General features: G+C 38.5%; 1 protein-coding gene across 1 annotated transcript in view; it reads left to right on the top strand.

Annotated features, from left to right (window-relative positions):
* Cntn5 (contactin 5) overlaps positions 1–26642 on the top strand; it is a 445387-nt gene that overhangs the window by 318041 nt on the left and 100704 nt on the right. The window contains exon 14 of the mRNA XM_051156769.1: positions 21848–21968. Within this exon, the coding sequence (XP_051012726.1) occupies positions 21848–21968 (121 nt within the window). The remainder of the gene's footprint in view (positions 1–21847; positions 21969–26642) is intronic.

The raw sequence follows: 26642 nt of genomic DNA, 5'->3' as shown, positions 1-26642 counted from the left end.
GCACTTCCAGAACCTGAACCTCTAGTGAAATAGGAAGCTCCAGGAGTAGGTAGAAATGCCATCTGCACATCTAGAAGTTTTGCACCCGCCTCTGAGGTCTCCTTTTTTTAGTCTCATAAGCTTTACATTGATTGTGTCATTGATGCTATAAGCAAGGCAGTGTGCTATTTAAGGTCCTGTAGTTTACCCAATTGTGCTCCATTGAGAAGTCCCCTTCTGTCAGAGGTCGAGGGCGGGGGGTAGGAATGGGAAGATACAAGTGAGAGAATAACAGTCAGGATATAATCTGAATAGATTATATTTTTAAAAAGTTTTTCTTAAAGTAAGAAGATTGAGTGACTGCACAGAAAGCATCTTAACATTTTCCCCCAAGACCAAAAAAAAATAAATAAATAAATAAAAGAAAAGAAACTTTGAAATAAATATAAGGTAGTATCAATGGAAGACCAACCCAAAAAAAGCTACAGATGGCTGTGTAGCATACATAATGTTAGACGGGCCTAATACTCAACAAAAGGAATTTGAATTGTTCTTATGTTCATTTTGGGGGATTACATTTGGAAAATGGTGAGTTCCAGAGGCACTGTCATAAAGAGGCTGGGTTCAACACCTACCAAGTTCAAGGGAGTGTTTACTTGAACAAAGTATACAAAAAACAAAAATCAAAAAAACAAAAAATCCCTGATGATCAGGTGTTAACTTCCTCAGCCAAGCAAGTTAATTTATAATATCTATAGTTATTGGGAACACTTAGCATGTTTTCTCTCTGTGCTAAATACATGTGTAAGCACTAAATATTAAATAGAAATCAATATTTTAGTTTACACCAAGATCAAACTAGATTTCTCATATAAATACATATATTGCATATATTAAATTATATATACTAATATATGAAATAAGTTTAGCATAGGTCACTTAAACTGCTGAAAAAACTAGAATAATAATAAAAAAATTAACATGTGGAACCACAAAGCCATAACTGTGATTTTCTGTATCTCTTCAATCATATACAGGCACACAGCTCACATGGGAGAGATTGCAGCACACACTGCATTTAGGAGTTTGCCTCTTCCCATCACCTTCCAGAAATCCCATGGCAACATCTAGCACACCAGGGTCAGCTTTTTAATGCTGCAAAATATGTTCACGTTTCACATTGTTCATATTCCAACCAAAGGTGATTTCACACCAACAGGGAAATTTTTAGCTATTATTTTACAAAACGTGCACCATGGACTACAGTTTTTACTCTCCTTCAATAATAACCTTGGAATTGACCATGAGACAGGTTAACTCCTGGCAATACCCAGCCTACCTCAGAGAAGATGATGATCATCAAAGAACCTCCTTATGGAGATGGCTTTAAATGTGGCTAACAAACCAATGGAAAAATGTCCTTGTTTCTATGATAGACAGAATTCTACCTTAAAAAGGACAAGCTTGGATGCAGGCAGTTGACAGCCAAACTCTGTCAAGACATGGTTAGCAAGTCCTCAATAGTTCCTGCCTCACAAATATGTCAGCCAGAAGATTGAAGATGATGCTCCAACGTTATAGAAAGTTTTGGGTGACTGCTCAAGCAGCAAACTGTCTCTGTCGTCTTCTCATTTGGAAAGCTACTAACCTGAACTCCCTGCATAGTCTAGATAGATGTTTTAAGTTGATAATGATGAGATCTGATAGATATTGATTTACATTCAGAATTTTAGATGCACCAAGATAGGAAAGATGTTCTCTTCAAGGCTGCCAGATACAAATAGCCAAAACACTAAGAATGCAACATTTATATAATTGCTGATTATTCCATTGTTCTTCTTGCTATAAGTACTTTATTGTATATATGTGGAATAATATAAATGTATATGTAAAAAAATAAAAAAATAATAATAAATTAAGAAATTAAAAAACCTCCAGGTTACATGGGAGAAATTCTAAGTCATCCTTTTCAGTACATACAAAATAATGTAAGTGTCTTACTTATGGTTTCTATTGCTGTGCAGAAACACCATGACCATGACAATTCTGATAAAGGGAACAGCATGCAGGCAGACATGGTGCTGGAGAAGGAGACAGGAGTTCTCCATCCTGATCGATAGGCAGCAGACAGAGAACTGGCTTGAGCTTCTGAAACCTCAAAGCCTACCTGTGGTGATAGGCTTCCTTCAGCAAAGCCACACCTACTTCAAGGCCACACCTCCCAACAGTGCCACTCCCCATGGGCCTCTCGGAGCCACATTCTTTCAAATCACCACAGCATGGTTTATTAATGTCACAGTTTATTAGACCATTTTCTCATTAGAATTTTAATGGATTTTCTGTGGTTACAGGCTTAGGAACAGAGCACATCTGTAAATATATATATTTTTGTTCATTCACAATCTCTTTTCTGTAGGCTAGTGTCCAAAAAGTAGATTTCAACTTTAAAGAATTAAGTTGTATCTGAAGTACATCTAGCAAGCAAGGTGATTTGCCTCTAATTCAGCACTTAGTAGGTTGAAGAAGAAAGTTTGTTGTGAGTTGAAGGCCAGCTTGACCTACATAGTAACCTGCAGACTAGATGCAGACAGAGACATACTGAGTCTGACAGTCTCTCCAAAATCAAAAAAATATCAAAAATCACAGAAGCTGGTATGGCGTTTATGGAAATTCTGCACCATGCAAGTTCACTGTGAGGTGATGGCATTACATACCAACTGATCAGCAGAGAAATGAGTGTGGGTGTTCAGCGGGGAGCTGACAGTGGCCCTCATTAGCTTCAGGTCCATGCTTGAGACTTACCATCTGCCAAGGTCTCGTCTTCAAAACGAAGTTCAAAGCCGGAGATTCTAAATGTTCTTAACCTAATTACAAACACCAGTGGTCTTCTGCTTTTGTTCAAAAACTAAAATCCAATTGTCGACACTATGAATGACATCACATAACCTTAAACTACTTTAAAATATACTTTAGCCAGCACCGATCAGTTCTCAGGAGTGATAACCAAGAGCCCCAAGTCACACTTTTCTCTCCTACATAATGCAAACATCCTTAATTCATGGAAGATGTTTTAAGACCCCATGCTGTTTTTAGAATTAGTAATTTTCCATGCAGAAGGAATTCCAAATTGAAGGGAAAAAAGGTGTCCAAAATCAGAATTCCTTCCTTTAGCTCTAACATTTGAATATGTAAGTTCCTGGTAAATGATAAATGATTTCTCTAAAGTTAAGATGTCTTCTAGAAGCAACAAAATGTTTATAGAATTTTAAAAAAATGTTCTTGTCTCTAGGCAAGAGACAAACATCCCTTATTTTAAATAATAAATTTTCTAAAATTGCAAATACATAGTGGATTTTTAGGTCAAATATGCATGCATGTATAATCAACAATATCACCCCAAATTAACTGTCATATAAATGTGAAGACTTGAAGAAAAGTCAGCGGTGGTAGCAGAGGCCTCTACAGGAAGCACATTGGTGCAGAGTCTGGCCCCGCGTCATTGAATCACTGTATGAGCCTACAAACACCGGAAACCATGTGAATCCTGTGCGGGAGAGACTCAGGAGATAGCTCAATCCACATGGTTGGCAAAGCACCAACCGCCTTTCTCAAAGGGAGTACATCGCGGTGCAGCGCAGAATAAAGCAACACTGCATTCTCTCAATGCTACACAAGGTATTTGGTGAGTGAACACTTGAGCAGAGAGCTCAGAGCCGGACTGGTGAAGCTTAGCCCTGGGCAGATGATTATGGCCATCTCTAGGCTGCTTCAGTGTCTTAGCAGTCGAGGTAACAGGCAGCTTTAGCCTCAGTCTGTTAACCAACATTAACCATGGCTTGTTCGGGTGGTTGTGGACCAAGAGTCTACTTCAAGAGTGGACTGTTGCCAACATTGAGTCTTCATTTCACCTCACCAGGGCAGGATGCGGGCTCGGGGCATGACCCTTTTTGTGGTTCTGACAGGCAAGGGGGCACTGTAGAAATCTGGGACTCCTCTTTCCATAGTGACCATCCCCAGAGCTATCAAAAGTCCATCTGGCTTGAGCGAGGACCTATAGCTATGGATGAGGCATCTACCCTAGTCCCAGGGAGGACTTTGACGGAACTGAAATATTGTTTCTAGGTTCTTCCCCAGTTCACAATGAACAACACACCTGCTACGGGTGTAGGGAAACCTGGGCTTGCATCTCCCTCTAGTGTTGAAAGAGCAATCGCAGGTATATGGCAAAACCTAGACCTGATGTTTCGCCTAGACTGAAATGACAAGAGATTACAGGTCAAAAGGAAATATTCTGGTGCTGGAGAAACTGAGTCAGAGGTTAAGAACACCGGCTGTTCTTGCGGAAGACCTCAGTTCAATTCCCTGCACCCACATTGTGGTTCACAACCATTTGTAACCCCAGTTCCAGCGGATCCAGCACCTTTTTTGGCATGGTACACTAATCATGCAGGAAAAACATTTAAATGCATAAAAAAAATAACTATTTAAAAGATACTCATCCTCGTCAGAATTTCTAGAAAGAGAGTCATAAGAAGCCAGTCTTCATAAACTCTAATGAATAATCCTCCAGGAAGATAATGTATGCCAGCAAAGACCAAGAGTTTTCAGGAAAACAAACTTCAATTAAAGTTAAAATATTGTACTGGAAATTTATAATGTAATCACCAGAATCAGTGAAGTCCAGCGAGTAGAATTTAAAACAAGAAAACTCAGCAAATATCAGGAAAACACGGGGGAAACGTTTGGTCTTTCAGCAGGGACATTTAACTCAATGGAACCACTAATTTAAAAATCAAACAGAAAATTTCTTCCGAAAACTAAATTCATTGAAATTAAAGATGATAAATTGATCAAAAGAGAAAAAATGGTAAGCTCAAAGACTGACTATGTAAAAATAGAAAGGAACATCCATGAAGAGGACTGAGGAGCTTTCAGAAAGAGGAGGAAGAAAATAGGAGCAACTACTTGGATTAATAGAATTCAACAACCACCTGAGAAAGATAAAGAGCTAGAAGGCTCATTCAAGGAGTTAATGACTGAAGAAGACATCTCAAAACTAGGTCAAAGGGCACCAGGTGGACTTACCCAAGACTACAACAAGACCTTTTTGAATTAAGTTCTCAAAGATAAGTACAAATGATAAGTGAAGGACCCTTAAGGCAGAGAGAGAAGAAACAAGTTTCATGCCTGGGTGTTGCAATTCATTCAGTAGCAGATTGCTCTGCAGAGACTTTACAGAACAGAGGATAATACTGTGAGTTTTTATTTGACCAAGAATACTACACTTAATAAAATTCATTGGAAGATATTATCTTGACAACACCATGCAAATGCTGAGGGAATGTCCCTAGTGATCTGTCTTTCAGAAATGCTGATAGGGTTCTTCATGCTGAGGGAAATGAGTAGGAACAAAGAAAACATTGGATTGAGTGAAACTTGACCCCCTCTAATATTATAAAATTTGTGGGTAAAAATATCTTCAGTATAAGACTTAAATTAACAATTATTTAAAGAAGTAATAATGTATTAAAAGGTAGGCAATTAAGACAGACACAAACTGGGCCATCGCAAGTGCAACAAACTGAAGGAACAGAGTTTTATTAAAATATTTTCAATTTCTCTTTTCTTATCTTTATATCATGTTAAGTTGCTGTTTTTAAGCCTCATGTAATCATAAAGAAAAAGTCTATAATAAGCCAAAAATTATAAACAAGAAATTGGCGTGCACTATTAGAGTAAAGCATTAAATTGCAGAAGATAACCATCAGAGAATTAGAAAGACCCTCAATTAGTATCAGCAAACAAGCTTTAGAGTGACTGTAACAACAGCCTTACCATCGATGATTACATGGAAATGCATTTAGTTTTCTAAGTCGAATCTATGAAATAAATGAATGAAATAATAGTAATAAATATCCAACTACATGTTGCTTATAAGACATTTATTATATCTCTAGGACATACAAGGCATGAAAGTAAAGAGAAAAAATAAGACAAATGCAGAAGCAGAATTCAAAGAAAGTAGACACAGCTCTGTTAATCTCAGATAAAGTGAACTTTAAATTGGGAGCAGAAAACAGAAAAGGAAGTTTGTTGTATAAGGATAAAGGGACGGTCTCAGCAAGATTGAATAGCAACTATCCGTTTCTAATCACCCTTTATATAAAGAAAATATAAGCCTAAAGGAAGACACAGACTCCAATGTGATAATTCCTGGAGCCTTTCCCACCCCAGTCTCATCAATAGATGAATCATCCAAAAAGGAAATAGACGGTAGAGTTAGTATGGACTTGGACTTGGTACACAGTGGACCTAGCAGACATTCACAGAACACCCTACCATACTGCTGCAGAGTGTACGTTCTTCACATTGCCACATAGACCAGTTTTGAGATGCCCCATATGACATGTCATGAAGCAAAACACCACTCAGCAAGTTTAAGAGCTGAAACCATACCAAGTACTCTTTCTGAACACAAAGCAATTTTGACTAGAAATAAAAACAAATCTTTGGGTGATATGAAAGCATATGGAAGTTGGGTTACTTTTGAGGCACCAATGGATTACAAATACAAGTTTTTAAAGGAAATTCAAAATATGTGAAACAAGTGAAAATAGAAACAACATGCCAAAAACTGTAGTATGTGAGGTCCCATTTTCCTATATTTTCACATTACTAAGAGAAATTTTTATAGCAATGTACATCATATCTCAGATGAGCTATCTACTATGACATCCCAAGAAACCAGATAAAGAAGAAAGCAAGTTTAATAGGAAAAGGAAAAAATAAATATCTAACAGTAAAATGAAATAAGGACAAAAATTGTAAAAGAGCAACAAGCCGATGATGGTTTATTGATAAAAGTATAATGGACACACTATGCTAGATGAAATAAAGGGGAGGCGAGTCAATAAATAAAATGAGATGAAGATGTCAACCTTCTAGCTAACACAACAGGAAAATAGGGGTTCCTTAGAGATCCGTAGAAACAACTTTGATTAACGACCTGACTGCATAACTAACAAGTTCCTGATAGCACATACCTGTGAGAGTAAAGAGATAGAATTGGTAATTAAAAGTAAGTCTACCATCAAAGAAGATCCCAAGAGCAGATGGACTCATTACTGAAATCTAGCAAATATTCAAAGAGCTGACACCAATTCATCCTGCAACATTCCAAGAAACTGACAAGGAAAGGATTCTTACACATTCTACAGTGTCACTAGTGCCTTGATACGAAAAAAAAAAAAAAAAAAAAAAAAAAAAAAAACAAGAAGGCAACCAAGAAGAAAACAGTAGATAAATGTTTCCGGTGCCTTTTACATGAATGTAAAAGAATCCTCAATGAAGCACTAACAACTGCTGACTGAGAAGACGGCTTGGCAGGGAAAGCACTTGGCATGCAAGCCTGTGGAGTAGAGTGGGAATCTGCAGAACCCATATAATCCCAGTGCGAGGGAGGCAAAGACAGGGAATGCTCCACCTAAGTGTGGGGCTCGGTGAGAAGTAATGTCTCCATATATAAGGTGAATAATTTCTGAGAAAGACACCTGACATCAGCATAGGCCTCTCCGCACATGCCTATAAATGCACATCCACCTCACACCGCTGAGCACCCTCATGCATGTACATATACATATGCATACACACATGCTTATGCCAAAAAAAAACCTACTAACCAATTCTGACTGCATTTTAGAAATGTTACTATGATGAAGCAGTCAGGGAAGTAAGAGTATGTCTACATGTGCAAGTCAATCAACATGACACATTTACACAATCATGTCAATATATGTAAAAATATACTTGATGAAATTTAAAATCCTTTTGTTTTGTACATGTAATGCATAGAGGTATGTGCATAAAACACTTAACAGGTTAAGGTTGTAACTTAGTAACATGTAAACAAACACACACACACATACACACCACTGCAAGTATCTATTTTCACTACTTATTTTCAACATAGCAGCGGAAGTCTCAGCTATGAGAATAAAGGATATAAATGCCATGCAAATTAGAAAGAAAGCACTGTTACTATTCACCCATGAAGGATCTCACATATGGAAAACAGCAAACAAGTTACACTGCTGTTCTCCAATAATGGATTGTCTGAAATAGAAGTGAAGGAAACAATCCCACTTTCGATAGTTATAAAAATGCTAAGATATAAAGTTGGCGGAAAGAGGTGAGACATCTCTACAATGAAAACTATTACACATTGAAGAAAGAAACTGAAGAGAACACATTCCAAAACAATGATAAGATATCTTGAGTTTAGAGATTAGAAAAATAAGCATAGCCAAGATGCCCAAATGTTCTGCAAAGTCAATATAATTTTTACTATAATGTCTTTGAAAATCTTAACACAACTAGAAAACCAGCCCAAATGTTTGTAATGAAATACCAGACAATAACCAAAGCCAGAAAATCAAAATAAGCAAAAAGCCCAGAAGGGTTGAAGCTGAAAGTCTTACCTTAGCTAATTTTTAGCTAAGCCGTAGGCATGAGAACAGCATGAAGCTGGGTGCAGCAAGTAGCATCTAATTCCAGCGTTAGAGGTGAAAGAAGAAAGACAGCAAGCTACAAGACAGCCTGGGCTACCTAGGAAGACCCTACACTGAATGTGACGGTGAAGGGCATGGAGCAGGGAGAGAAAAAGTCACAGGAAAAAATAGAAAGTCTGAGAATAAGCTCATAATCTACGACAACAGGGCTTGTTGTTGCTGTTTGTTTTGGGGGTTTCCTTGCTTTTGTTTCTTTAAGTAAAGGTGCTAAAAGAAGAATTTTCTAAGAAATGAGGCTGAGAAAATTATACATCCACACATAAAATAATCAAAGTAGAGATTCCCACACACATGCTAGATACAAAATTAAAAAAATCAAATGGATTAAAACTATTAAGTGTAAATCCTGAAAGCTAAGAAAACAGTAGAAGGAATTGGAGAAACTTTAAGGACATTAGAAGGGGCAAAGATATTTATATATAAAAAAAAACCAAAATATGGGAAACAGTCAAAAATGGCAAGTGCCATTTCCACAGTTTGTATACAGCCCTTGCAAATGTCTCTTCAGAATAATGCTTGACCTTGAGTTTCTCAGAGTTGATTTGATTCTCATGTTCCTCTCAACCTATATCTTTCCACCAAATGTCTTCCGCTCTGGTCTTCATTGGGCAGTGGTTGTGAGGGCTCATGAGTACACAGAAGTCAGAACAGTCTTTTCTGACACTGATGTGTTTCAATTGTCTCCATGCTAAGTATGTTGAGGCTGATGTGATTCTTCCTGATTGTGGAAAACAGGATCAGTTTCAGCAATCTAAATTTCTTTCTTTTATTGTCAGTTATGTTCACCTCAGAGGCTTGGTTCTATGGTCTATGCATGAGTTGATTTCATTATCCAAAGCACTCTCAGTATTTCATGTTGAAGAATAGAACTGCAGTGGTCTTACTTCTTGTTAAGCTTTCGCTTATGAAATTATTTACCAAAGTTTTTTAAAAAAGATTAAGTGCCTCATAAAGCAAGATTTCAAAAACAAACTTGAAAGAGCCAGATACTCAACTAGAAAACACTCTAAAGATACGCTGGTTAAGTTAAACATTCCATTAAAGATATGGTTCGAAAATAATCCTGGGTATAAAAATGTATTCGCTATCCTTGCTTGTTTGTTTTTTCTTTTAAATATCTGCTGATATACTTACTTCATTTCTTACTACATTATTTTATGCCTATATGAATAACATACATGAAGAGGCTTCTATGTGACATAAACTAATAGGCATTCAATACAATGAGTGGTCCACTATTCATAAAAAGGAAGTGCAAATATCACTGATACCTGCAAAACCAAGTTTTAGTTAAGAACACCATCAGGTGATGTTACCCAGTGATACTATAGCCTTTCTGTTCTTTTCGGTTGTTTTTATAAAAAGCTCATGAAAATAAAAACACTGTTGTTTATAACTTAACAAAATCTTGGTTTAAAGATCACTTCTAAATGTTTAGTTCCTAAGGACAATGAGTAGTCAGTGTCATGGCCGGACACTCCCTTAGTGGAGCCAACAATTCCATAGAAGGCTTTCTGCATCTTCCACAGGACCACAGCAATTGTTTCTGCCAGTCTCTAACATTCCCCTACAATCACATTCTTCTCACTTATTTCCCATCCTTCATTATCAGAGACTTGAGTTTCTTTCATTTGGTTTGGATGCTGTGGAGAAATGCCCTTGAAATTCTGAAGTAAGTAGACAGAATTCTATGGCCACACCCTTGACAGCTCTGCCTGTTGACTTCAGTTACTTGGGAGAATCCTGAGTTTATTTTTAATGATATATTTCCTTTTTTCCTTGTCTTCAGTCTCTTGAAGAGACAAGAGATAGAAATTAGTTTTCTTTTTCATGTACTAGGATTAGCTCCTTCACATTTTTTTTTTCTGTATTGTACTTGCAAAATGAGCAGTCCTCCCTTGGCTCATTTCTCTACATGGACGACTGAACTAAAGTGTCAATGTTGCTACCCTTCTTCCTCTCACATACCATTTAAGCAGATTCAGTTCATCTACATGAGCAAAGCATAGTCCCTGTTACTTCAGGTGACATTGTTCACAAGGATTTCAACACTGAAGTAAAGTGACCTTTACATCAACCTTCTCTGACAGTTTCCTCATTGATGTGCAATCCCTATCCAGTGTCTCCAAAGACCTTTCCATTCTCATTAAGAGTGTCAGAGTTGTCCTTCTGACCTTTCTAAGTACAGCTCCAGGGTCAACACCGCGTGTTTAGGACGTAGTCACAACAGGTTTCCCTCCCCAGCAGCACAAGGCAAGATGGGGCTCCTCAGGTGCACTGCACCAGTACACAGAGTTCTGAGTGTTAGCTACATTCCCATGGTCACCAGGATGCTTCCATGGGATTACAGGAGATTTCTTCCCTCACAAGTCTCCAAGTGTGATTCAGTTTGTTGCAACATTTGAATTTCTGGATATTGTCCCTTTTCTGTGCCATTCCCTATCCAGCTGACCTAATCTTCATAACAGGACTACCTTTTTATATTCCCACAAATCAATGTTCCAAAGGGTGTTCAATGAGGCTGAAAAATCTTATAAAACTGTCAGAATTTCCAGTATATGAATTCTATCCCAGTTTGATTATTGAAAATGTCAATGACCATTCCAGTGTCAAGGGTCAAAAAATGAGTTTTGAGTTTTAAAAAGTAGCAAAATATAGCCTGGCAGTGGTGGTGTACACATTTAATCTTAACACTTGGATACAGAAGCATGCTGATCTCTGTGAATTTGAGGCCAGCCTGGTTTACAGAGAGAGTTCCAGAACAGCCAGGGTTACACAGATAAACCCTGTATAGAAAAAGTAGCAAATTCTATGAGAATAAACAAGAAATACCAAGGTGGTGAAGCAGAGTGGCCAGCGCAGTGGCAAACAGGTGGAGTGATTTGAGGACCAAATCCTACCCAGGTGTAACAGAGCTCTCCCCACCAGCAGCTCTGGAGACACATCTTGCATATCCTGTGCTGTGATGCTTGGTCACAGGGAGTAATAGGAAAGAGTAAGCATGAGCAAGGCAGAAATAGGAATTGGGGACACGGATTTTAACTCATTAAAGATGGGATCTAACGATTGGCAGAAGTCTCTAAAGAGACATGGACCATGAAACAAGGCCAGACATAATGTTCTGGAAGGAACAGTGGGCAAAGTCATGTATCAATTGTTCATTAACTCACGAGAGAAAGAGCAAACTGGAGGTAGATGGGCGTCCTCTCATTCTATAGGATGAAGTGTTAGTCTACTTTCCCTGCAGCACTGAGATTAAAAAAAGCCATAAGGATTGCTTATTTCTCTGAAACTCAAGCATAGAAGAGACAAGCAGACAATCTGGATCATTCCAGGGTAATTCTTAAGTCCTCTACAAAAGTCAGGGGAACAGGGTTTGGGATGGAGCACAGCGGTATATGGGCATGTGTACACACTACTCCAACTACTAACACGCACGCATGCATTCACACACACACACACACACACACACACACACACACACACACACACATGTTCAATCTCTAGCACTAGAAAAAGAACAAAGAAACACAAGGAGTTGTTGCACATTGCAGAGACCTGAGCTCCTTCGTAGTACCAGGTCAACAAAGGGACTCAGGAAGGAGACAGGACTGTTATATTCTGCCTGTTTAGGCTCTCCTTATTTAAAGGAAGACCCAGTGGGCAGGGTCTATGTACTCAGCCACACAGCCAGGAAGGGATGAGATTCTTCTGTAGACACCATTTACAATGTAAAAAATATAGAGTAAATGTCATTTCATCCTGGAATATGCTGTATCGTGACATAAGTCGTAGTGTTTATCTTGAAAGATAGATTGGTTGTACAAGCCTATAGGTAGACTTGGATGTACTGAGAGAATGAAAATATGGAAATAACAGCCAAATATAGATCATTATAAATAATACAATTAGATTAATGCATCAAAAATGACAAATTTTTAGCTAATACTGGATCACAATATTTTTCATATGGCTATAGGACAATATATCAATTGCAGGTCACGTGTAAAGTATTTTCTCAGTGCCAGCCCACAGTCACAGGAGAGGTTAATAAGCACATGAGGAAATGAAATGGATTGTTTTTTATGGTGTTAGAGTGGTAATTTTGTGTGTCCAGATGTGGCTGGTCAAACCCAGTCACAAAAGAGTTTGCAGGACAACACTGTTTTGTTAGTAGAACTGATTCTACTAACAGTTTTATGGTTACTATTATTCAAAATGACAATGTTATTTTGATATACTTATAAAATCTTGCTTTAACTAGGGTAATAAAATACATGTGTCTTTAATCAGAACAAGGTGTTTTCTATAGGAGGCAAACTGAACTCCTGAATGCCAGCCCAAGAGTCAGGCACCCAGAGCTCTCCCACCTGTACACCGATGGTCCATTTCACCAAGTTTCCTTTACTCTGCTCCCCAGCTTTATTCTCTGATGTAAGAAATTATTAGTTGGGGTTAACTTTTATTTCTTTAGTCAGATGAAAATGACTCTTCTCTATGGCTTGTTGTATTTTTATGTGTTTTAAGTCATCAGTTTATAACTGGTTTTCTCTTCATGTTGCATTTCAGTTCCACAACCGTATCATTATCATTTAACTGGCATTATATGCAAGTCTTGGGTGACAAGCACCTTATTTCTTGTGCAATCTCTTCCCATGGAAGCACGGTGTCATGGGGATCCAGTAGCTAGGTCATAGCTCACCTATGTGTGCAGAGACAGAAGAAGGAGGAAGTTTCTGGGGTGCCAGAAATGTGCTGCTGCTGCCTTCCCACATAAGAGGGCACTCTAAGAAATACCTAGCACATAGGGTATCAAGTCTCTTCTTGGTATTATCCTGTTATCCTTCCTCTGAGTGCCACCCCATCAAATACAGGGGGAGGAGGTCCCCCTCAGTCACAGGCATAGGGGAGGGGAGTAGGGGGAAAGTGGGAGGGAGGAAGGAATGGGGAGGATACAAGGGATGGGATAACAATTGAGATATAATATGAATAAATTAATAAAATATTTTTTAAAAAAGAAATAACTAGCACATGGATGCCCAATCTCCTGACTTTTGCACATGGGATGAGCAGCCACAAAGGGGAATGAAAAGCTACTGCAGGGTGCTATTCTGGAGCTTTCCTGAGGCCATACAATCACAAGCTGCTTGCAAATCATTCATGAATGAGCCAAAGTCTTTATCTGACTATGATCTTTAAGTAACTTCACACATATAACTTATGAAGCATAGACCTTAGGATGGATAGTATGATTATGCCATTACTATACAGTGGAAGAATTCAGTAGAGGCAAGAAATGTTTATTGCCTGTCGTGTTGGCTAATATCTTGTGACTTGTCATCACTGCCTCATTAAGCCAAGCTATGGGGCAGGTGATAGGATAGCATCACCAAAGAAATTTTACAAGAAGGTTGATCCATCGGGCACACCATAGAAAGTAACTTCGAGTTTTAATGATGCACATTTAAGGCACTCCTGCCAAGAAGTCACTTAATGAAAATCAGTCTCTCACTGCATTTCGCTGATTTTCAAGTTCTGAGTGAGAAGGAGAAGCCCCCTGGGTCTCTTCTACTCCAGGGACGTACAGTTTAGAAGTCCCCATTTCTATTCTGTTAAGTGTAAGATAGCCTTTCTCTGCCACCAGCAAGGCTGGTGCAAAGAAAATCTAACAAAAGTATGTGGTTTAAACTGAAGGAACAAGAAAAAGTTACAAAGAATATTTGGAAATGTAACACAGAATACATAATACGCTCATAATAGAATAGGACATGCCAAACATTCAGAATAAAGGGGAAACTGTTTTCATATACTAGTTTAGCATAAGATGCAAGTGTGGTCTGTTTGTTCACATGAATATACATTAAGAAAAGACTTCAAATGAAACACAGAATTTAGAACACAGAGAGAGTAGGTGTTCTGTTATTTACAAAGAAAGACATTTCAGCTCCTCAATATTTATCTCAGATACTGCCATGTCATAGAATGGCCATTAGTGTTGCTGGAGGCCACAATTTATATCAAAGTGAACAAGGTGGGTTCTACTGATGAGAACAACCAGTTCCCACCCATACACGTGACCTCTACCACTTCACTGGGTCTCATGACGATAAGGGTCTCATGTGAAATGCAATACTTCGATGTTGCCATTTGAATGTTTTAGTTTTTTTATGAGTGACCCTGGCCTTGCCCTTCACTTTGGGCTGGGGCCCACAAAATACACAACTATCCCTGAATGTCAGTGAAGCTAGGATGTGAGCTGATGTTAGCATGTGGCACCCATTTGGAGAGGCTAACAGGCCAATGGAGAAAATGCTTGAAAACAGAAGCAGAGGATCCACTTCTCCTGGGTGAAGAGAGGGAAATCAACTGAGCCTGATTAGAGTCAGAACTTCTTAAATGGCATCTACTAAAGGTGATTGGCAAGGTAAGCAAAGTCAGTCTAAGGGGCCCGCCGAACAGTTGCATATCCAAGGGTAGACAATAGAAATGAAAAGAGATAACAACCATGATGTCATCTGTTGACTATTTAAAATGCCAAGCAGGAAGTTTGCAAGTTTGAAGCCAGGCTAGGCTTCATAGTGTGACCTTGTTCACAAAACCCACAAAACCGTAGGATTCAGTACTCAAACGATTATTGTTAAAGTCCATGAAATATGCAGGGAAAATGCCTTTCTCTGGACTCAGCCTGAGTGTGATAGCATGAGAAACAGATTCCCTTCTTTCCACAGCTCCTCAAAGACCACATACAAGTATGAGAAAACCTGTCCCCCATGTTTCTTTCCTGCGTTTCTTCTCTTGAAGGTAGATTAGAAGGGACATCTGATTAGTGCAGTGTCTCCATACTTCAAGTTTAATTGGAGTTACTTGGTTAGTAGCAAACTATATAATCCATGAAAGGAGGATGAGACAAGCATCCCCAGAAATCATGTGAGGTATCATTTTGTCAACAGACAGAAGCGAACAAAGAGTAAGTCTAAGAACACATGAGTTGAGTAAGGTATCCCAGAAGAGCTCAGTGATAAGCACATGATGCTGAACACGCTGCACTTTTTTACTTGGCTATTTACATCCATCTAGACAGGAGAGCACACATACCTTACCACATTTGGAAGAAGACACCTTTAAGAGTATAACACACCACTGCTCCGCACCCACCTGCTAGCTGAGCACCTCACTCTCTGGTCTTGCATTTGTTCTTGAGACAGAAGGGCAGGTGGATAACATGTAGCATTTTGTCAGTTATTCATGTCTTTGTTTGTACCCATGCTTGTCATCCAAGTGGTAAATATGATTTCTTCTCTTTGATTTAAAATTAATTGTACTAAAATTGAATTGTAGCTGGCCTAGTGTTTGCCTGCTTTGAATGTACTTATAAAGCCTAGTGTTCATTTACCCAGAGTAACAGACACCATTAACTCCTGAGTTGGTACCTACATGACTGGATCCTGTTATCGTAAACTCAACCAATGGGTCACAATTTGTTTTTCTTCTTTAATCTATCTCACCATGTGAGAATGTTTCTCTTAGTGCATTAAAATCTTCCAGAGAATACTGTGTTGGAAGTAAGGCACCAAGACCAGTTTGAACCTCGAATGTGCTGATAGTGTAATGTAATATTTCACCCTGATACACAGACATCTTTCTGTAGTAATTAATATTTTTATTTCAGAGAATATATATTTATACATTCATTTAAGCATGAAAATTAATCATCATAAACTATTTTACAATGATATTAAAACCTATATCAACATTAATCTAGTCCTTATTCTATAAAAGTTCAAGAAGAAGTTATTGTAAAGATAATGTATGTATAATTTCTATATGATAAAATAGCATACTTTAAGCAAACTATTACCTGGAGCAAAGAAACAGTACCACTAGGAAAACATGTTAATGTCTAAAACTTAATTTTTCATGACATTAATAATATCTAATAATTCATGCAGCAGATAATTCTCAGGATTTACATTGGGTATGAGCTTTATTAAATTATATCATATAGAATTTATATTATTTAATTTTGCTTTACAAAGAACAATGTTTATAGACATTGGGAGTTTGGGCCATGTCTGCTAGATCATATAAACCATCAAGGAAGTGAAATACACCTTAAACCAAAACCAGTAACCCAGCATCCACGACAGCATTGAGGCTGTCACAGAGAATGGAATTCACTGTGTAGAATCTGGGTTATATGGTCTTAGTGTTTAATGACTTTTTCTTAAACGTCTTCTGAGTGGTTGCTATATTAATGTGAGCAGATTTCTGCCATAATCCCCTCTTAAACTGCTTCTTAGCACTTTATTCTTTTCAAGCATTGCTCAGTCATTTCATGTATGCATAGTGCTTCACTTGATATTCCCACAATTCTCTCTGTCTGTCTGTCTGTCTGTCTGTCTGTCTGTCTCTCTCTCTCTCTCTCTCTCTCTCTCTCTCTCTCTCTCTCACACACACACACACACACACACACACACACACACACAGGTTGAAGAGGAAGAAGGGATAGAAACAGAGACATACAGACAAAGTCAGACAGACAGACAGACAGACAGACAGAGAGATAGAGAGCTCATGCATTATCTGTAATACAAAGGTGAAAGGTACAGGAGATACTTGTATTTAAAATAAAGTCAAGAACTTATTTTTTTTTAATGTACAGCATTAGATAACTCTTGGGGAGGGAGTAAATATTGGGGAAAGATTGTGGGCTTTGTCCAACTCTACCAAGTTCCAGACAGATGGTGCTGTGTGACTCACTGGCATTTTCACAATAAGCTCTGAGAAAGGCCTAGAACCATTGAGTCCTCTTCCCATTTTGTCTAATAAGTGGGAAGGAGAGCTTGAATTCATACAACATCACTCCTAAAACAATATCTACGCTCAAGTATTTCACCTCATCTCCTTTTCTCTAGTGTCATTTTCTATGTTCTTTTCTAATTTCTTCTAGTCAATATGCTGAGGATGAAGGAGAGGTATTGTCAGCCACAACAATGGAAGGAAGGAAGCCCTATGTGCATTGACTCTTTAGTCTGCTTACTGGCTTTGTAGACAGCCCTGTAACTCTGCCCTTGCTCAGCTCTGAGAAAACCCACAGTGGATAGAAACTTCCAAGGACAGCAAATGTTAAGTTCAGAGGCATGAGCTAAGGGCAACTGCAGGAAGCAAAGGCTGGCTTTGACCTGTTCAGGAACAGAACATCTGCATCATAAGAACAGATGCTTAGCAAGTAGGCAGGAGTGTGGGGAGAGTTCCCAAGGACACACAGCTGTGCAGAACTGATCTGGATCACAGTGCTCAGCTGCAGGATGCAGAATGTGGCTCTAAAAAGCCTTTGGTGTCAAAGAGCTGGGACTTCAAACAGAAGCCGCAGACACTGAGCAGCACAGCACACGTGTTCTGGTTTCTTAGCAATACAATTGGCAGTCTTCCAGGGGTGGGGCTGCACACAATTCATAGAGTCAAGTCTTACAAAGAGCTGGGCTGTTCTAGGTGGAGCGCTCGCATCTGCCATCTAACATGCAGGAAGATGCAACTGAGGCAGGAGAAGGGAGTTCTGAGCTAGTCTGAGCTACATATGGAGTTCAATATCAACATGGGCTGGATAGGGAATCCCTTCGTAACATTAATTAGTAAGTAAGTTAGTAAGTTAGTTCATGTAAAAGACTGGACTTAGGTGGAAAGATGGCCGCCATTCTCCTATTTTATTTCCAAGTTGTAATATAAATCCCAGCCATTCTAATGAGATTGTGAACCCAGAACCCAGAACCCAGAACAGTGAACAACCAATCCCCACTGTTCTCACAGGCAATGAATGAGCTGCCCCTCTTACAGAGGTTTCATTTATTCCCTCAAACACCAACATGGAGCTTTAGTGACCACTTGCCTGTTTGCTCTGCCTGGGGTTGGAAAACCCGGTTAAGCACCACTTGGGAAGAAGTTCATTTGAGGCAACAGGTAACATCATTTGCTTGTAAAACCAAAGAAACCAGCCAAACTCTAAAGAAACAAAAGAGAGGACAGGAAGTAAAGTGAGAGTCAAAGAAAAGAGAGAGTGCATCCTGAGATGAGCTGTGGAAAGGAAGTTCGAATTGAAGAAAGCAAAGCTCGCTGTAAGTAACCATTTCATTAAAGTTGCTCCAATTGCAGCGCTCCTCACAGGAGTACATTGTGGGCTCAGATTAAGGATAATGGGCTCCCGAGTGAATTCTCCTCATTACTTCTCTTGAAAGAGCAGTAAATCTGCTGAAAGAGTAATTTACGTTTACTGTTCACAGTCCATTCGCTTTGCTTATAAGCTCCCCTGTTTAGGATTTTAAAAATATGATGCAGGTATTATCCAAAAGGAAAGAGAGATCAGCCCCAAATGAGCCAATTTCAACTCCTCAAATAGGCATGGCACCCAGGCTTGTGCAACAGGCTGCAGACATTTGCACCAATAGATAATGATGGAGTTCTAATCACAGCAGCGCATACAGACAGCATAGGAGAGATGATTTCGGCCTTGGCCCTGAATGATTTGCATGCTTATATGACTCTAAATATGCCATCTTTCCATCAATGTTCACTTTCAACTCAGTTCTAAAGAAAGTAAAAGGGTTGAAAACTTTTCTTCAGATTCAAAGGAAAATGAATTATTTGGGAGGAAAATGTCTGTAAAAATGAAATATGATTTATTTAATGATAGGCAAATGCTGCTACAAATTATCTTTTCAAAACTGTGACCCTGACTTTGTTTTGAAACTCCTTCCAAATTTACTTGATAGTGGTGTGCTTACAACCCAGAGCAAAGCTGAGTGGTCACCATGCCTGTCATTCCAGCAGTGAGGTGGGCTGGGGAAGGAGGAGTGTGAGTTTGAGGCTAGCCTAGATGCCTTACTGAGAAGCTTGTCTCAAAGGTAAGGTAGGTAGGTAGGTAGGTAGGTAGGTAGGTGGGTAGGTAGATACATACATACATACATACATACACATATAATACATAATACATACATAGATGATAGATTCATAGATAGATAATAGATAAATAGATAGATGATAGATAGATAGATAGATAGATAGATAGATAGATAGATAGATAGATAGTAGCAAATAACAGAAGCCACAGACCAAAGCAAGGACAATTACAACCTTCCTTAGAACCGTATTTACTTCTAGAAAAACAGAGAGTCAAATCTGCTGCGTCTGTGGCTCCTCCTCTGCTTTCTCATTAGGCAGGTGCCCCATCCTGACACAGTAATGTATCCTTGACTCTGGGCTACCGAGCCAAGTGTCTGGGTGAATGAGCCCCTCAGATGCCTGTAGCCCAGAGGCCAGGGTGGTCCACACCAACAGTGTTGCTGGGAGCCAATGTGTATTCACTCTTGGTTGGAATCTGAATGACTGCTTTTAATGTTTAATGTTCTTTGTTTCTCCACTAAAATGAAAGGTCAGAGTGTTTAAAGTTTCCACTTTGTGTTTGTGAGAACTGAACACTTGGTCTAGGTGAGATGAGGAGGCAGATCACACTTCTTCGTGCGAAACAAAGAGCAGCTGCAGAGAAAGTGAGTCTCCTCAGTGTTTGTGAGTGAGGATGTATCCTAAGGAAGTCATCAATATGACACTTGATGGATAGATATTTTATTCTGGAAGCAATTGTTGTGACATTTTAATCCACTCTCAATGCATTCTTGCCATGAAGTAGTTTCTTGTATATGACACCACCAGACTGTGTCTCAACAAATTATTTCATGAGAAAAAAGTTTCAATGCTTTTAGATGCTCCAATTATAACGTCAGTAGGAATGAATAATAACTAGCAAAGAAACACAGAGGGAAAAAAGGTCTAAAACACAAGGGATCACAGAGTAATTCATTGAAAGAAATGAATTTCATATGAATGAGTGCTTCAAAAGCTCAAAACACCATACCCTTTCCACAAACACTGAGGCAAAAAAACCAAAAACAAAAACAAAAACAAAACAGATATTCCTAGGCATTAGTTTTCTTTTTGTTATGTGACAAACCCATTCATTCATTTCAAAACAAAAGCAAACAACTAAATTCTTAAATACTTATTAGCATGTTTTGTAAGGACAAACACCTTGTAACTTGCCTCCATTTGACACAAAATTAAAAGCTCTTGGATCCAGGGCTCCTTCTCTAGGGGAGTTTGGTTTGTTAAGTATTCTTTTCCATGCTTGGTTTATGCATGGATTCTTGGACGATGTTATTTCAAGCTGTGTGTGCATTCAACATGCAAACACAAAGGGATGTTAAAGTCTTTCTATGACCCTGTGAGGAAAACATTAAAGCACCAGGTGTGGTGGCACATGCCTATAACCTCACCATTCAGTAAGCTGAAGCAGAAAGATCAGGATCACCACAAGTTCAAAGCCAGCCTGGGCTGCATAGTGAATTTCAGGCTAGCCCATACAAGCTAATACCATGTCTCAAAGAACAAGTTACAACTGTGGACAGGGAAACACGAGTTATAACCAATACCTTATCTTTACATGACCACAGTAAAGCCATCAATTTTGACAGAGTAATTAAAGGACAGTGCTAGGGAAGGAAGGATTTGTATCAGTCAGTCATCTACAGGGTCCTCACTGATCCCAAAAGCAATACATCAAAAGATTCTCTCCCTGACACTTATTGATAACCTAATTGCATTAATTTAATGAGGCTCTAATCATCTAGCTCCAAATGAAAAGTCAAGTGTTTCGTGTACCCTTCTTTTTTATGGTTGTATTACCGCAGGTCCTGTCTGACCCTGCACACTGATGACGCTGGTTATGGGAGGAATATATCTTTGTTACATAAAGACACATGGCTTGGGGACCAGCCATTGCTCTCCTAAGTGCTGTCACATTCTGTGGCCTACAGTGTACTTACAAAAGAAAATATTCTTTCAACAGCTACCATCTCATAATTAATTTCCCATAGTTGCTATTTCCTTCAACAGCTTTTCTGTCTCAAAAAAAAAAAAAAAAAATAGGCCTATCTCTCAATAGTAAAGCAGTAAATTTTACTGATTTTCCTATACTTTTAAAGCTGTGAGTTACTGGTATATATTTAAATATCTCTTAACTGTTGCTGCTAAGTCTTTTTATGCAATATTCAATGTTGAAAGTCTTTTTGAGTGATTGTGAAAAATATAACTTTGTATATTCCTTAAGATAGGGCATGTTTGATTTCTGCATTGTTGTCATATGAACTGTAAGGCCAAAAATGAGCCCTTTGAATATGCAAAGTTCCCCCTTAAACCACCTTGAACTAGGCAGATTTGCAACATTTTAAACTGGCACTTCATCCCTCTTTCAGCAAGCATCCTCTGCAGATTTAATGATCAGGAACATCCTTCTGATGCATGCTGGGAGATATGGCTGCAGGGTACAGACCACAGCAGACAGTGTGTCAGATGAGGCAGAACTTCTTGTTAGGGGTGAGTATGCTAATAGCGCAGACTTCAGACACGATCACCATAAATTATCCTACGAAAGGACTGGAATGCATGGACTTGGGGCACTTCAGCACTGTGCTGTTCACTTTCAATTTCTCAATCTCTGTCATTTTTGTTTAACTTTTTTTTTTTTTGCCTTTGAGATGACAATATAGGAAACGTCTCCTTAGAAACAGACAAAAGCTATCTCAAAACACTTGCAGTAATGAGTGGCCGCTAAGTGGGAAACCAACTTAATCACAAACTCAAAAGCATAGCTTCTGAGACACTTGGGTAGCAGAGACAAGGTCGCTCTGTGTGTGTGTGTGTGTGTGTGTGTGTGTGTGTGTGTGTGTGTGTGTGTTTTAAAGCTTATATATACATATATAGATATATATATTTGTAACTATGCACACCCACACACATCTTTTCCCCAAAAAATGTTATTTTTAATTAGGAAAAATAATTTGCTTTCCCCTTCTAGCTACTCTTAGAGATTTTAAAACTAAAACCCTCAGGCAATATATTTTCCCCACCAACTTCAAAATCCAGCCTCCAAAACTAAGAAAACTGTATAAGAAGTTATACAATTGTTAAATGGCAGAGATCCGCCTTACCCCACCTGAAAATGTCAACATATAGCTTGACTGTGCAAAAATGACAAGTGTTTTAAAATTAGGAGCCAATCCACCCCCCCCAAAAAATTCTACAACCTTATGAAGCTTTGTCTTATTTCAATTAATCACATGTCTCCTGCATGCATTGCCTTTACAGTACTATTTCTCATGATAGGAAAGTTCTAGCATGTATTTTCCTGCTCTTCTTTTTGTTTTCCTTCTTTTCCCCACTTTATTTCTTCCAAACTTTCATTCTTTCTTTTCTCATTGCTTGTTATTAAATGCAGTATACCCATAGACAGTTTCCAAAATTCTTGACTTGTGCAAAGCCACAAGTCATGTTACTATATAACCCAAGAAACAGTAACCGCCAGTACCCTTCCATTATCCCCAATCTTACAGATACATGCTGCATGCTTCCAATTCTTGTGCATTATACAAAGATAAAACCTTTTATAGTCCATAGTAACAGATTATATTTTAAAATAACCAATCTTTACTATTTGAAATATTTTTAATTATCATTTTAATAACCCATGTTTATAAGAATACACAGTAAATATAAAGGCAGTTGGTGTGTGACATACTCTTAGTTGCCTGTGTGGCCAGATGTTGATGATGATGGTGTAGTGCACCCACCAATGTTCTCAGTAAGATGTTCTCGAACAACTGTATATGTGAGGAGAAGTTTAGTCAGGTCATGTGTGTTTGTTTCCACTTACAAAGCTGTCTGCTCTTCTCTCCAAATTTTGTATCAGGAATGTATGTTATGCCACTTAATTGTAAAACAAAACATTTTAAAGTGTTCCTCCTTCAATACCTGAAATTTTCTTTGTGCCTTCTGAAGATATAAGGCTCGTGGACATACAGACTGTAGCTCACAGTCCAATTGGTAGAAAATTGTTTCCTTCTCTTTCTGTTGTGTGCCTTGGTTACATGTATTTACTGTGTGCACTTGGCTAGTAATTTAGAATGATCCTCCTAAAATTAGAGCTTTCCAAATAAATACCACAATCTAGACGCTGATAACAAGAAACCAGGTTGTTTTTTTGTTTTGGTTTGGTTTGGTTTTTTGTTGTTGTTTTTTTTTTTTTTTTTTTTTTTTTTTTTTTTTTCAGGACTAAGGGGCAAATTTAAGTGGCAAAGTACATATCCTGCTTTGTAAGTAAAATTAAACTCAACAGGGTTCAGAACATAATTCAGGGCCAACATTTTCATGTTCTGCTCCTTTAGCCTTTGGCTTTATGCCTAGAAGATGATTAAATGCATTAATTTTGGAATTGCACCCAATAGCAATTTCAAACAGGTTGCTACTGTCTGAATATTTATGTATCAGTGAGCTCAAGCTTCCTTGAAGTGAATTCACTCCAGTCACCAACTTCTGATTATGGACTTTGCATTAGATTTGTAAAATTAGGAAAAATAGTTTGCTTTCCCCCTCTAGCTACTCTTAGAGAGATTTTAAAACTAAACTGAGGGTTATGGTTCATGTATCATGATCATTTTTATGATGAAAATTAGCAAGTCCTGGTCATCTGGGAAGTTTGCCTGCTGCTGGAATGTTATGGTCTCAGTGTTGACTCAGGAGAGTATCTTTCTTCTCCATGTCTCCTTGTCCCAATGCCTCCCTTCACTATAAAGCAGGAACAGTCCTCTGTTCCAGGCAGTAAGACCAAATCTGAGCACTCCAGTGTGAGCTTCTCTAAAGACTGTTACAACTCAAATGACACAGTTATAATTGTATGGGAGTAGTGGAGGCCACCTTCCTTGCAGAGCACCATCAGTTAGGCAGCTCACTTTTACTTGTGGAGCACACTGGCAGCACACACACACGCAGCAAGTAATTTGTTCCTAAACCCGTGTTCCAATGTTGATTTAGACAAACAGTCTCTATTCTCTTGTAGCCTTAGTTGCCATTAAAGACAGGCTATAGCATTCCTACCGAGTCCTGTGTTGCAGCTCTACCCCCTATACTCCTCACTTAGGATCGAAACCCTTCAGACTCTGGTTCCCTGCCTCTTTCTCACTTTGTGTCTTCAGGGCTATCTTTTCCCCCCAAAAAAGGTTATTTTTAATTTTGCTTATGATCTGGTTTGTGACTGTTAATGCTATTTCCCATTTCCTTTCCACCATTATCATTATCCAAAATTTTAATATTCTATAAATAATTATATGCAGCATAAAATCAATCATCTGTTCTTACAAATTTAGATTTCATTGAACCAGCATTATGATGGCACCATGCGTGTAGTCTGCACAACAACAAGATTAGCAATTGTGACTGTCCTAAATAATTACTGCACTAGAATATACATATAAACAGAAACTAAAGCTGTGCCCAGATATCTGGACACCATTTTCTCTACTTGTTTTGAGAAGTATGTTATAAAAGCAATAGAGAAAGCAAGGCCATTCCAAGCTATAGACAAACATGAAAGATCGGCAGAAAGATGACTTTCTAGGAAAAGGGTAATAGATCTTTGGGACAGAACCTCATGGAAGGGGGCATCCTACTTTAAAGGCATGGGAACTTACAAGGAGTATGAGAAACAGTCAATTTCAGCAGAGACAATGCCAGAAAAAGAAGCATTCTTTTGTATTTGAATTTTTAAAAAATATGTATATATGTGTGTGTGTATATATATATATATATATATATATATATATATATATATATATATATATATATATATATATATATTTCTCATAGCGAATAGCACAGCAGGAAAGTTTCATGGTTTAAATAAGACAAGCTTAGCTCAATTAGCATTACTTGGAGCCTGAGTCCGAGTTCCTTTTATTCTACTCAGTGGTAGAGAAAGCAACTAGGAAAATCACTTTTCATTCAACATCTGTATTTCTTTTCAACATTTTCCTAATAAAAATTGTTAAGTCAAGAAGGGCCAAGTGGAGCAGGAGAGGGGGTGTCTTGAACCTCAGCCCTAAGGTGGAGCAGGAGACTAAGCAGCTCAAGGGAAGTCCAAGTCCAGCCTCGCTGCATAAGATGGATTCAGTCCAAGCACCAGCCACTTGCTGAGTCCTTCTAAGACACGGCCTTCCCTGAAATCTGAACAGCATCTTACACATGCAGTTAATATGCATTTAGCTGCATGTGAGAGCAATGGACCCCTGCAGACATAACTTGTTTGGACACATCTAACTGCTTTCATGTATGTGCCTCAATCCCCACAGCATAACGTCTTCCCAGAAGAATTAAACTCACATTCAATTCAATTTCCATGACCTTTCTTATCAACTCCATTGCATCTACTCTTTCCAATTTGTAAGCTTTAATGGTTTAATATTTCCCCAACTGCCTAGCAGTTTTCCTCAACACACTAATGTCCCAAAATAGTACTTGGTCTGTGAGATAAGTCACCAGGCATTTGTTTATAACTTGCTACACATTTCTTCCTTAGTACATTGTTCTGGCCCGTGAAGCCAGGTATGGTCAGCACTCGGAATGAAAATATGACCCTGGGGCCTCAGTCTTCTAAAAGCTCAACACTTACATTCTATGTGTGTAAAGGGGGCTTTTCTGGGGTGCTTCCTACAAATGGCCTTGGTAACTTTTGGTCTTCTAAGAGAAATAGGAGGGATTAGGAAGGGCAGTATAAACATAGCAATGGTCCAAATGCGCAATTTGAGGAACTCAGTATAAGAGAAAAATAAAGGAGGCCTCAGTATGATTATTTAGAACTCCAGAGTAGTGACTTACAACATCACCCTAGGCACAAACACCTTCAGGCTCCAGGCTCTGGACAGTGTACAGGTTACACACATGTGAAGCCAGCCTTCTGTAACTGATATCCCGCTATCAAACCTCTATCAAGATCATAAAATTAGACACACAGAGACTCCAAACCAGCTTTTTTTTTTTTTTACTAAGATAATGTTACTTTACTCCATGAACCATATATTTTGGAAGAGTTTGTATATTGAATTGAAGTGATCATTATTGATATTTCTATCTTATATATTTAAATTTCTTTTGCTCTCTGGTGTGTGTATGTGTGTGTGTGTAAACACTCATTTCGAGATAAGAGGGCAACTTGTAGAT

This window comes from Acomys russatus, chromosome 14 (assembly GCF_903995435.1).
Source record: "Acomys russatus chromosome 14, mAcoRus1.1, whole genome shotgun sequence".
NCBI lineage: Eukaryota > Metazoa > Chordata > Mammalia > Rodentia > Muridae > Acomys > Acomys russatus.
The sequence above is the reverse complement of the archived record's forward strand: the minus strand, read 5'-3'. Positions and strand labels throughout refer to the sequence as shown.